This window comes from Schistocerca americana, chromosome 2, assembly GCF_021461395.2.
Source record: "Schistocerca americana isolate TAMUIC-IGC-003095 chromosome 2, iqSchAmer2.1, whole genome shotgun sequence".
In the NCBI taxonomy this organism is placed as follows: Eukaryota; Metazoa; Arthropoda; class Insecta; order Orthoptera; family Acrididae; genus Schistocerca; species Schistocerca americana.
Window position 1 is genome coordinate 69,128,486 of NC_060120.1, and position 14,247 is coordinate 69,142,732.

The 14,247-nt window shown below is 40.3% G+C and overlaps 1 protein-coding gene across 1 annotated transcript in view; it reads left to right on the plus strand.

The window, feature by feature from the left end:
- Window positions 1–9,940, plus strand: part of LOC124594757 (L-threonine 3-dehydrogenase, mitochondrial) — a 303,130-nt gene extending 293,190 nt beyond the window's left edge. Inside the window, exons 6-7 of the mRNA XM_047133144.1 lie at window positions 8,342–8,608; window positions 9,439–9,940. Coding sequence (XP_046989100.1) covers window positions 8,342–8,608; window positions 9,439–9,572 — 401 coding nt within the window. The 3' untranslated portion in view covers window positions 9,573–9,940. The remainder of the gene's footprint in view (window positions 1–8,341; window positions 8,609–9,438) is intronic.
- The last annotated feature ends 4,307 nt before the right edge of the window (window positions 9,941–14,247 follow it).

Sequence of the window (14,247 nt, forward strand, 5' to 3'; positions counted from 1 at the left end):
CTGCCCCCCCCCCCCCCCCCCCCCCACACACACACACACACACATACACAATGCAAAGGAATGAGTTTATTGCTTACTACATTTTTGGGGTCCATACAGCAAAACTTCAGCATCACACATGGCATTTTAATTTATTACTTCTTTATTACTAACTCCATTTGCAATGCGTTTTGCAGACAGTATCTATGTACACCACTGATTGTACATGCAAAACTATATTGTGCAACACACAGTTCAGCAGGTATAATGTCATGAACAAAGAGATGTGTGATAAAATAGTTTTGCTTAAAATGGAGTAAAAATTGCCCAGACTATACCCATCCAGTATTTGACAACGAGAGCACTTCCAAAAAACTTTAAACATCATTTCAAACCTTTTCTAATCTTTGTTCACTTGTGTGCTTAATTTAAACAATTTAACACGTTGTTGTTGTGGTCTTCAGTCCTGAGACTGGTTTGATGCAGCTCTCCATGCTACTCTATCCTGTGCAAGCTTCTCCATCTCCCAGTACCTACTGCAACCTACATCCTTCTGAATCTGTTTAGTGTATTCATCTCTTGGTCTCCCTCTACGATTTTTACCCTACAAGCTACCCTCCAATACTAAATTGGTGCTCCCTTGATGCCTCGGAACATGTCCTACCAATCGATCCCTTCTTCTAGTCAAGTTGTGGCACAAACTTCTCTTCTCCCCAATCCTATTCAATACCTCCTCATTAGTTATGTGATCTGCCCATCTAATCTTCAGCATTCTTCTGTAGCACCACATTTCGAAAGCTTCTATTCTCTTCTTGTCCAAACTATTTATCATCCATGTTTCACTTCCATACATGGCTACGTTCCATACAAATACTTTCAGAAACGACTTCCTGACACTTAAATCTATACTCGATGTTAACAAATTTCTCATCTTCAGAAACGCTTTCCTTGCCATTCATCATCATCATCATCATCTTGGACAGTTTCCAGCCACTGGCTGGGTCTGTCGGGAACACAAGCCTCTCCATCGTGTTCTGTCTTTCCACCATTCCCCCTCTTCCACCTTCGTCCAGTTCTCTCCTCTTCTCGTCACACATTCCTTCACTCCCTTCACCCATCTGTCTCTTGGTCTTCCTCTGGGCCTCTTCCCCTCCAGTTGCAGATCAAACATCCTCTTTGGAATTCTTCCCTCATCCATTCTCTTCATGTGTCCATACCACTGCAGTCTTGATTTTTCTATCCTGTCCTGTACTGGTTCCTCCTTTAGTCTTTCCCTCACATACACATTTCGCAATCTGTCTCGTCTTGTTACACTCAACCTGCTCCTCTGGAACTTCATTTCACTAGCCTATATTCTACTTTTGTCGCTTTTTTGCATTACCCATGTCTCACTTCCGTATGCCAATATGGGGACAAAGTAGGTTCGGTATATAATTCCCTTGGATTTCTGTGACACTTCCTTGCTCCAAATAAGCCCCGTAATGCATTTGTAGAACTGCCCTGCTTTTCTGCACCTTTCATTTATTTCCATTGCGTTTCCCCCCTTACTTTCAATCATGCTTCCCAGGTACTTGAAGTTCTCTGCCACTTGTAGTTTTTCCCCTTCACAAGTTATATCCACATTTGGCCTATTCTTCTTCCTTGTTGTGACAATTATTTCACTTTTCTTTGCAGAGAAATGCATTCCATATTGTGCTGCCGTTGCCTCCCATACATCTAACTGCTCTTGCACCTCCTTCTCGCAATTTCCCCATAACATCAGGTCATCGGCAAAAAGCACTGCTTTCATTTAATGGTCTCCAATTGCATCTGATACTTGCTGTAGGATTTCATCCATAACAATAATAAACAATAAAGGTGAAAGTGCACTTCCCTGTCGCAGCCCATTTTCCAGCTTGAACCATGCAGTACGTTCCCTCCCCACTTTCACACGACTCTCACTTCCCTCATACATTTTTCTGACTTTTCGTGTTATCTCTTCATCTATCCCTTTTGCGTTCAGCACATCCCAGAGCTTGTCCCTACAGATACTGTCATACGCCTTCTCAATATCTAAAAAGGCCATGATTAAGTCCTTCCCGTACTCATAGTGCCTATCCTGCAGTTGCCTTACCGCAAATATGAGGTCCGTTGTTGATCTTCCTGGTCTGAAACCATACTGCTCCTCTTGCAGTCTACTTTCAATACTGCTTCTTATTCTCTTCTCCAGGATCTTTTCATAGATTTTTCCACAGTGGCATAGCAGGGTGATTCCTCTGTAGTTCTCACATCTCCTTTTATCCCCTTTCTTGAAGATCGGGACTATAATTCCTTTCTTCCAATCCTCAGGAATAATTCCTTGCCATTGCCAGTCTACATTTTATATCCTCTCTACTTCGACCATCATCAGTTATTTTGCTCCCCATATAGCAAAACTCCTTCACTAGTTTAAGTGTCTCATTTCCTAATCTAATTCCCTCAGCATCACCCGACTTAATTCGACTACATTCCATTACCCTCGTTTTGCTTTTGTTGATGTTCATCTTACGTCCTCCTTTCAAGACACTATCCATTCTGTTCAACTGCTCTTTTAGGTCCTTTGCTGTCTCTGACAGAATTACAATGTCACCGGCGAACATTAAAGTTTTTATTTCTTCTCCATGGATTTTAACACCTACTCCGAATTTTTCTTTTGTTTCCTTTACTGCTTGCTCAATATACAAATTGAATAACACCGGGGATAGGCTACAACCCTGTCTCACTCCCTTCCCAACCACTGCTTCCCTTTCATGCCCCTCGACTCTTATAACTGCCATCTGGTTTCTGTACAAATTGTAAATAGCCTTTCGCTCCCTGTATTTTACCCCTGCCACCTTCAGAAATTGGAATAGAGTATTCCAGTCAACATTGTCAAAAGCTTTCTCTAAGTCTACAAATGCTAGAAACGTAGTTTTGCCTTTCCTTAATCTTTCTTCTACAAGAAGTCTTAAGGTCAGTATTGCCTCACGTGTTCCAGTATTTCTACGGAATCCAAACTGATCTTCCCCGAGGTCGGCTTCTACCAGTTTTTCCATTCGCCTGTAAAGAATTCGCGTTAGTATTTTGCAGCTGTGACTTATTAAACTGATAGTTCGGTAATTTTCACATCTGTTAGCACCTGCTTTCTTTGGGATTGGAATTATTATATTCTTCTTGAAGTCTGAGGGTATTTCGCCTGTCTCATACATCTTGCTCACCAGATAGTAGAGTTTTGTCAGGACTGGCGCTCCCAAGGCTGTCAGTAGTTCTAATGGAATGTTGTCTACTCCCGGGGCCTTGTTTCGACTCTGGTCTTTCAGTGCTCTGTCAAACTCTTCACGCAGTATTGTATCTCCCATTTCATCTTCATCTACATCCTCTTCCATTTCCACAATATTGTCCTCAAGTACATCGCCCTTGTATAGACCCTCTATATACTCCTTCCACCTTTCTGCTTTCCCTTCTTTGCTTAGAACTGGGTTTCCATCTGAGCTCTTGATATTCATACAAGTCGTTCTCTTATCTCCAAAGGTCTCTCTAATTTTCCTGTAGGCAGTATCTATCTTACCCCTAGTGAGATAGGCCTCTACATCCTTACATTTGTCCTCTAGCCATCCCTGCTTAGCCATTTTGCACTTCCTGTCGATCTCATTTTTGAGACGTTTGTATTCCTTTTTGCCTGCTTCGTTTACTGCATTTTTATATTTTCTCCTTTCATCAATTAAATTCAATATTTCTTCTGTTACCCTAGGATTTCTACTATCCCTTGTCTTTTTACCTATTTGATCCTCTGCTGCCTTCACTATTTCATCCCTCAAAGCTACCCATTCTTCTTCTACTGTATTTCTTTCCCCCATTCCTGTCAATTGTTCCCTTATGCTCTCCCTGAAACTCTGTACAACCTCTGGTTCTTTCAGTTTATCCAGGTCCCATCTCCTTAAAGTCCCACCTTTTTGCAGTTTCATCAGTTTTAATCTACAGTTCATAACCAATAGATTGTGGTCAGAGTCCACATCTGCCCCTGGAAATGTCTTACAATTTAAAACCTGGTTCCTAAATCTCTGTCTTACCATTATATAATCTGTCTGAAACCTGTCAGTATCTCCAGGCTTCTTCCATGTATACAACCTTCTTTTATGATTCTTGAACCAAGTGTTAGCTGTGATCAAGTTGTGCTCTGTACAAAATTCTATCAGGCGGCTTCCTCTTTCATTTCTTAGCCCAATCCATATTCACCTACTACGTTTCCTTCTCTCCCTTTTCCTACTACCGAATTATAGTCACCCATGAGTATTAAATTTTCGTCTCCCTTCACTATCTGAATAATTTCTTTTATTTCATCATACATTTCTTCAATTTCATGATCATCTGCAGAGCTAGTTGGCATATAAACTTGTACTACTGTAGTAGATGTGGGCTTTGTGTCTATCTTGGCCACAATAATGCGTTCACTATGCTGTTTGTTGTAGCTTACCCGCACTCCTGTTTTTCTATTCATTATTAAACCGACTCCTGCATTACCCCTATTTGACTTTGTATTTATAATCCTGTAGTCACCTGACCAGAAGTCTTGTTCCTCCTGCCACCGAACTTCACTAATTCCCACGGTATCTAACTTTAACCTATCCATTTCCCTTTTTAAATTTTCTAACCTACCTGCCCGATTAAGGGATCTGACATTCCACGCTCCGATCCGTAGAACACCAGTTTTCTTTCTCCTGCTAACGACGTCCTCCTGAGTAGTCCCCACCCAGAGATCCGAATGGGGGACTATTTTACCTGTGGAATATTTTACCCAAGAGGACACCATCATCATTTAACCATACAGTAAAGCTGCATGTCCTCGGGAAAAATTACGGCTGTAGTTTCCCCTTGCTTTCAACTGTTCGCCAGTACCAGCGCAGCAAGGCCGTTTTGGTTAGTGTTACAAGGCCAGATCATTCAATCATTCAGACTGTTGCCCCTGCAACTATTGAAAAGGCTGCTGCCCCTCTTCAGGAACCACACGTTTGTCTGGCCTCTCAACAGATACCCCTCCATTATGGTTGCACCTACGGTACGGCTATCTGTATCGCTGAGGCACGCAAGCATCCCCACCAATGGCAAGGTCCATGGTTCTTGGGGGGGTTAAACACATTAACTGATATGTAATGTAATCTGATATTTTAAGCTGTTTCATACATGAGAGTTTGATTCTTTAAATAATCAGGAGTGGGGAGGTTTACTGGTTTGTTAGAACTTGCAACAATGTTCACAGACATACAGAGTTTAAAAAATGTAGGTTTCACTATTTTCAGCTTTTTTAATCGCATTATCAGGAGCAAGCAGAAAACCATGTTTTACCAATAATTTCCACTTCCTCATGGATTAATAGTAGAAAGTCTTATGGGTTAGAGATACAATCGAGTTTTTTATTCTGTGACAACTGTTACTCTTATGTAGTGTGCCATTTTCAATAATTAGCTAACAGAGTGCTGAAAGATCTAACTTGAAACAAGGCCCTGGGAGTAGACAACATTCCATTAGAACTACTGATACCCTTGGGAGAGCCAGCCCTGACAGAACTCCACCATCTGGTGAGCAAGATGTATGAGACAGGTGAAATTCCCTCAGACTTCAAGAAGAATATAATAATTCCAATCCCAAAGAAATCAGGTGTTGACAGTTGTGAAAAATACCGAACTATCAGTTTAATAAGTCACAGCTGCAAAATACTAACACAAATTCTTTACAGACGAATGGAAAAACTGGTACAAGTCGACCTCGGAGAAGATCAGTTTGGATTCCGTAGAAATGTTGGCACACGTGAGGCAATACTGACCCTACGACTTACCTTAGAAGAAAGATTAAGGAAGGCAAACCTACGTTTCTAGCATTTGTAGACACAGAGAAAGCTTTTGACAATGTTAACTGGAATACTCTCTTTCAAATTCTGAAGTTGGCAGAGGTCAAATACAGGGAGCGGAAAGCTATTTACAATTTGTACAGAAACCAGATGGCAGTTATAAGAGTCGAGGGGCACGAAAGGGAAGCAGTGGTTGGGAAGAGAGTGAGACAGGGTTGTAGCCTATCCCTGATGTTATTCAATCTGTATATTGAGCAAGCAGTAAAGAAAAATTCGGAGTAGGTATTAAAATCCATGGAGAAGAAATAAAAACTTTAAGGTTCACCGATGACATTGTGATTCTGTCAGAGACAGCAAAGGATCTAGAAGAGCAGTTTAACGGAATGGATAGTGTCTTGAAAGGAGGACATAAGATGAACATCAACAAAAGCAAAACGAGGATAATGGAATGTAGTCGAATTAAGTCGGGTGATGCTGAGGGAATTAGATTAGGAAATGAGACACTTAAAGTGAAGGAGTTTTGCTATTTGGGGAGCAAAATAACTGATGATGGTCGAAGTAGAGAGGATATAAAATGTAGACTGGCAATGGCAAGGAAAGTGTTTCTGAAGAAGAGAAATTTGTTAACATCGAGTATAGATTTAAGTGTCAGGAAGTCGTTTCTGAAAGTATTTGTATGGAGTGTTGCCATGTAGGGATGTGAAACGTGGACAATAAATAGTTTATACAAGAAGAGAATAGAAACTTTCCAAATGTGGAGCTACAGAAGAATGCTGAAGATTAGACGGGTAGATCACATAACTAATGAGAAGGTATTGAATAGAGTTGGGGAGAAGAGAAATTTGTGGCACAACTTGAGAAGAAGGGATCGGTTGGTAGGACAAGTTCTGAGGCATCAAGGGATCACCAATTTAGTATTGGAGGGCAGCGTGGAGGGTAAAAATCGTAGAGGGAGACCAAGACATGAATACACTAAGCAAATTCAGAAGGATGTAGGTTGCAGTAGGTACTGGGAGATGAAGAAGCTTGCACAGGATAGAGTAGCATGGAGAGCTGCATCAAACCAGTCTCTGGACTGAAGACAACAACAACAACAACAACAACAACAATAATAGCCGACTCTCACATCTAGCCAGTACTTTGCAGAGTGCTCCCAGATTGGAGAGATATGGGAATCCCACAGTAGATCTGGGATCAGAACATTGTGATCACTGTTACTAAGTGAGGGCAGAATTATCTGACATCACCTTACAGTACTGGTAAAGAAGTGCCTCAACAGACAAGCTAAACAGATTACTAGCGGCTCTCCCAATAAGTTACCATATCCAACACATTAGAAATTACAGGTACAGCTGCCATCACAACATCAGTGAGCCATATATTCTCAAACACCACATCTACTCTTACCTGAAGGACACCAGGCTACATCCACTGCTAACACGCCTTGCTGCTTGCACTCTGCAGTCAACATTCCAAGCTTGGCTCATTCACAACTGCCATGACATGGCCCTAAGTAATAATATATATCTCCTTCTGTCAGAGTGCGCAAACTCTGTCTGTCCAGCGAATCACCAAGCCTGGCAGTGCTAACCTTGTAAAATAAACAACATTATGATAATAGAAGGAAACATTCCACGTGGGAAAAATTATATATAAAAACAAAGATGAGGTGACTTACCGAACGAAAGCGCTGGCAGGTCGATAGACACACGAACAAACACAAACATACACACAAAATTCAAGCTTTCGCAACAAACTGTTGCCTCATCAGGAAAGAGGGAAGGAGAGGGGAAGACGAAAGGAAGTGGGTTTTAAGGGAGGGGGTAAGGAGTCATTCCAATCCCGGGAGCGGAAAGACTTACCTTAGGGGGAAAAAAGGACAGGTATACACTTGCACACACGCACATATCCATCCACACATACAGACACAAATATGTCTGCTTGTGTCTGTATGTGTGGATGGATATGTGCGTGTGTGCAAGTGTATACCTGTCCTTTTTTCCCCCTAAGGTAAGTCTTTCCGCTCCCGGGATTGGAATGACTCCTTACCCCCTCCCTTAAAACCCACTTCCTTTCGTCTTCCCCTCTCCTTCCCTCTTTCCTGATGAGGCAACAGTTTGTTGCGAAAGCTTGAATTTTGTGTGTATGTTTGTGTTTGTTTGTGTGTCTATCGACCTGCCAGCGCTTTCGTTCGGTAAGTCACCTCATCTTTGTTTTTATAAACAACATTATGAGTTAAAGATACAGTTAAGTTTTTTTATTCTGTGTCAACTGTTACTCATGTATAGCATCTGCTCCATTTTCAATAATTAGAGCCATTCCCCCACATTTAGCCACAATTTGGCTGTAAGGTTAGGGAGACATGGGAATCCCATATCAGATTTTCCTGTATTGTACATATACATATAAGCTGTGGTTTTTTACTCTTTGACAACATTTATTTTCTGCACATCCTACCTAGATATTGATTGTTGTATTTAGCTGTTTGAGTAACATCTTGATACTTTGTATGAATTGCAGATTATGCTGTGGCTATCTTCCACGAAGCCCTGAAGAATGGAAAATATGAATGTTATCTTCGACCGGATACACGCCTCCCTATGATGCATATCAATGATTGCATGCAAGCATTATGGCAATATATGATTACACCGGATGAGAAACTAAAACGACGAGTTTATAATGTGACTGCTATGAGTTTTACACCAGAAGAATTGGCGGAACATGTTGCCAAACATGTGCCGGGATTTCAAATAACATACAAACCTGACAGTCGGCAGAACATAGGTAACATAAATGTTATTTACTTTGTGCTATAAAACTTCTTTTAATTTAATTTTTTAACATTATTCTCCTGTTTCTTTGTCTTTATTCCATGCCCTTATGGAGTAAGCATGTTAACTATTGAATTTGATAATGTTAGTGGTCAAGAGTGGATGTATGCCCTTCCTGCCACCACCCCTTTTTCTCCCCTCAAGATGGAATTTGCATACCCCAACTGTCTGCATCTAGTGCTGTCCCACGTGAATGTGTGCAAAAGTTTTCTGAATGTTCGTGAATTGTGTAACTGAGGCAGGATATTGGTACCAGCCCAGTATTCACCTAATCGGATGTGGAAAACTGCCTAAAAACCACATCCAGGCTGACTAGCACACCGGCCTTTGTATTTAATCTGGACTGGATCCAGGGCCGGCGCACCTCCCCAAATCGTAGAGGCAGCGTGCTAAAGCTCTTGGCTATCCAGGCGGGTAACTTGTTAGTATGATTAATCACTGTATTTCCTCTCTGGCATTGTAATTACATTGTAGGAGTGTAACAACAAATGTAGAGAATACTTTGTGCCTTGAAAATTTGGAGGATTATTATTTGGTGAGTGAAAGTGTATGAAATATCATAATGGGTTGTGAGTTTTGAGTATGTAAACTCCTGTCTTTAGTATTAGGAGATAGTGCAAATTCTTGATAGCTGTTTCAAAAGGAGCACTGAAAGTAAAACTAACAATTCCATTACTTATAAGTCATTATCCTCCAAGCTTTCAATAACTGTGACTATGTAATCTTGTGATGTGTAAGCTAATTTCATTTTCAGTTTTTATGACACAATTGTTTTTCATACAGCTGACTCCTGGCCACAAGTATTTGATGATTCAGAAGCCCGTTCTGACTGGGGATGGAAGCACAAGTATGGTATTGAAGATCTAGTCAGCTTTATGATTGCAGATGTCAAAAAGAACCACATAAGGCAAAATTAATGCCCACTTAGGTTCCTTTCATTTTGGGATCGATACAAACTGATGCTGTCTTATGCAATTAGTTAGCAGGATGGACATTTTTATACTGTCTTTTGTCTATTGTATGTGTTTAGAAAACTGTGTAAAGTAGTTAATGAATGTATTTTAAGTTTACTATTTATGTGAAATACAAAAATATAAGAATAATTTATTTGTTAAACCTTCTGTTGTGATTTTTAATTAAATTTCTAACAAGCAGCATGAGAGCACTCCAGTAAAATTTCTCAAGCTGAAAATGCATGAAGCAATTACTTGGTTCATCTTACTGTAAATTAAAAAAGAATATGTAGGTATTCAAGAATTTTCTAAATAAATTTAGAGACATTCTTTCCTGGGGTTATAATTTCTGGTGTTACATCAACTATAGACATATCACTTAATATGGACACTTTTCAACAGATCAAATTAAGATTTCCTGGTTATTAAAGCAATGTGGAAGTTGGTTCTCAAGTTGTAGGCCATGTTGCTGGAAGAAATACAGTTTTTGTCATGTAACTAAAATTTCATTTCTACTCTAGGTCTTTTAAATTTTGTCTCTACCAAATCTGACACACACACATTTTTTCATCTACTTCAAAATTAAAAGAATTTAGGGTGACAATAAATACAAAAAATGAGCTAATTTTAGCAGGTATGTGGCAAAGAACTATAGTAGTACAAGCTGCAGCAACATTAGAATTGTATAACATGACTGCAGAAACTGAATTAAGAAATCCTGCACTCTTGTAACAATTACTTTTTGTCATAGTTTGAGTTCCAAAGATTGTGAACAAAAGCATGCGGTCTAATAATGGAAGTACAAACAAGTCAGCCGTTTGGCCAAAGACTAATGAACATTTCATTTACTGTTCCTAAGTAGCATCTCCTACACAGCTCCCCTGCAGTAGAGCAGAATATGCAGCAACTAGAGTTGCCCTCTACCAGAACTATGGTTTGGTAGTTTTGATACATTACATAAATGAAGAAACATAACTGAATGTGTAAGAGAGAAACTGGGAGTCGACAACTCTTTGTTTTTTATTATTCATTTGATGGTTTGTTTTGCACATAATTAGAAACACACATTGTTCAGTGTTAGTCCATTCTGTATTTAATATCCTTACAAAATATAAACTACATTTTATAAGTAAAAAAAAAAAAAAAAGCTGCTCTCATAACCTCTATGCTTTTATGAACCAAAACAATTAATTTTTATACAACTACATGTTATATGCATAAATACAAAAAGAATCTATGCAATTATTGTTGTTATTTTGTACTCAACTGAATGGCCTTCATCATGATCAAAGGCAAGAGTTTCCTGTTATAATTGATAAATGCAAAAGTTGTTTAGCAATGACAGAAAATTGTTTTATATAAGCTTGAAGATGTACTGAAGTGATGTTTGATATATTTTTGTTTTGTATTTTTTGTAATGTTACTTTTTTGAGGAAATTGCATTTTCTGGCACTATATGATAAATCTTTGATGTTTTGGTTTTTTTTTTTTTTTAATTTTAGTACAACATCCCTCTATTTACATTCCAAATCAACAATTTTCGAATAACATGGGAACTAAACAATGACAATTCCAGTTTTGCTATAAATGACGATTATTTTTAAGTAAGAGAAGTAGACTAAGTATGTAAATGAAAATGTTCCTTAGGTTACGTGGCCTTTTATATATTCACACTCACTTTCTAGATGGTTCACCACTTTCAGTTTCTAGGGGAGCATAGTAAGCCACTGGTTGCACACACATACAAAGCAATCAAAATGAGATAACACCCAATAGGCATGCAACACACCTAACATATAGGTAATGCGGATATGATCTTAACTGACAAAAGCTTCTAGGAAAATTACCATAGTATAAGCTTACTTACAATGGTCTACAATAGTCTACAGTAGTTTTAAAACTATAGCAAGAACTTATTGCACAGTTGTCAACCTGATCTTGTGTGGCTGATTTTGTTCCTCCCCTTGTCCAGTGGGAGAGCAGTCACTGTAACGTACCTCTTTTTCTCCCGCTGTTGCGTTGGCATGTCCATAGAGAGCACATATTACACAGGTTTAATCCATTCCCATGGCACTGTCAGAAGCCAGTCATACTTTATTTGAACTGTAGGTTCACTGCGTCTTAACACCCATGGAGGTCCCACATATGGAGGTTGCAGTGGAGCACATCCCAGTGAACGTGTGTACAATCACCTTTCAAACTCCATGAAGCAATACTGGCACTGGCTGTAGTTTGGCCTACTTGCAGCTTCACTTTTCACTAGCTGTAACCTGTACCGCAGCTCTGGTTCCATAGGTGTCTGCTTTTCTGAAAAAATTCTGATGGCAGATGCATCATTTCTCCGTAAACCATTTCTTTGGCTGATGCCCCAATATCCAGTTTAAATGCTGTGCACAGTCCTAACAAAACTAATGGTAGTGCTGCTGTCCAACAATTATCATGGCACATAAGAATCACCTTCAGAGTCGTATGCCATCTCTCCACCTTTCTGTTTCTTGAGGGGTAATAGCTTGTCATACGGTGGTGCTGGAATCCACTTAAGCTAGACATCTTCAGAAACAATGTTCATTACCTGGTCTATTGTGAGATGTGTGAGACAACCAAACCACGAATTCCATGTAGTCATGGATGCTGTTGCTGTCATCTCTTCAGATATATCCTCTACCAGAATTGGTCCTGCCCAACATATATACCTGTCCACGGTCATAAACAAATAAAGGTATCTGTCCAGTGATAGAAGTGGGCCCACGAAGTCTTTGCGCATGTGGGAAAATTAACTTTTCATTTCTGGGAAGTCTCCCACAGGTTGGTTCACATGTCTGCCAACTTTGCGTCCTGACGGGCTACACAAGCCTTCGCCTCCATGCGGCAGTCATTCTTTATACCTGGCCATACAAACTTCTCTGTCATCAGCTTGACAATGGTGTTCCCAAGGCTGTGGATGCTGCCATAAACTGACTCATAGCGATTGGGTCACAAATGGCCTTCATACGGTCCTGGATGTATCACACCAAATAAGGTCTGTCCTGCGCAGCAGCTGAGGTTGTTTCATAACAGCTGTTGTAGCTGCTCATCTGGTCGTTATATTACCTGCCTCTTTTGTGTGGTTAATATTGGTGGTAAATTGCCCAATAAATTCCAGCTGGTGGAACTGCAAGGATAACAATCCTCTTTCATACCCTGGAAAGCATATGTGATAATCTTGTATACAGCATATATTTTAAATTGCCATGCTGCAACACATGGTCAGAAGTGCCATATCACTTCATAAATGGCCAGTTAACACACTAGCATATGTATTCCATGTAGTCTGAGCTTCTGATAGCTTTCGTGAAAGAAAACCTAAAGGCTTCCATCTGCCCTCCACACTTCACTGGAGTGCTGCGCCAATACACAACTGACTGGCATCCGTGACAATTGCCAGTGGTGCATTATGAACTGAGTGAGACAATAAAATCGGTTTCTGCAAACTTGTCCTTGTCTTTTTGAAGGCTTGTTGCATCATTGGCATCCATAGCAGGGTTGCTTGTCTGTTGGAATGCTCCCTGCTATTGTGTCCCTCAGGAATACCTGCTGCCCCAGGTAGGCGGCGTCCATAAAAGTTGTTACCTATGAATCGACACATGTTTATCACCTGTCAGTCAGGGAATATTCTGTAGTACCTTCAATTTTTCTTGGCAGCATGGATATCCACAGCTGATACCTCGTGCCTGAGAAATGTCACTTGTTCCTGTTGAACGCATTGTATCTCTTTTACTACTAAGCCAAATTTCCTTATTCTGTTGAGTACTGCTTTAGGGTGGTGTTCATGCAACTTGACTGTCCTTAAGACTGTTAATATGTTGTCAAGATATACAAAGCAGAAATCCAGACCCCTCAAACTTCATCTACGAATCTCTGCCACATTTGAGCTGAACCCTGCAATCCCAATGGCGTACATAGGAGTTCAAATAGTCCTAAAGGTGTTATTGTGGCCCTCTTGGGAATGTCTTCTTCAGCAACCGGAATCTGGTTATACACTTTTTTGCAGTCAACTACGTTGAAGAACATGGCCCCAGCTACATTCTTACAATCCCCCACTGGGAGACTGGTTGGCCCACTGTAGTCTTCATATGATTCACGGTCGACTGTACTACTTTCTGTCCATTACTTTGAATCTCACGTATTGTGTCCTGTTTGATTGTTGCTGTGTCCTGTTTGATTGCTGCTTCTGGTAACATGATGGCGTTGCTGGCACCTCTGCCTACATGCCCGTCACGACTTCACATCTCCACCAAACTTGTGGTGAGCTCAGCTGTAACCCCAGCTCGTGGTGATGGATGAAGTCTGCCCCCAAGTGTTGGTTCATGCACATCAGCCAGCACGAATTTCTCATTTAAAACTCTCGTTGAACGCAGTGTCCACAAAACATGTCTTATTCTCCATAAGTCCTGATGAGTGAGTTGCTAGTAGCAGTTAAGCGGACTGATGTGCCTATCACCTCCTCCTATTTCTGCTCCACTGGCAGTGTGCTAATGTCCGAGCCAGAACCAATCAGGTAGCACCAGTTTGTCCCCCTTTCTGCCATGCAACGGCAATCCGACATCTTTTATTTATTTATTTGTTTATTTATTTTATTTATCCATCTGTTGACAATAAA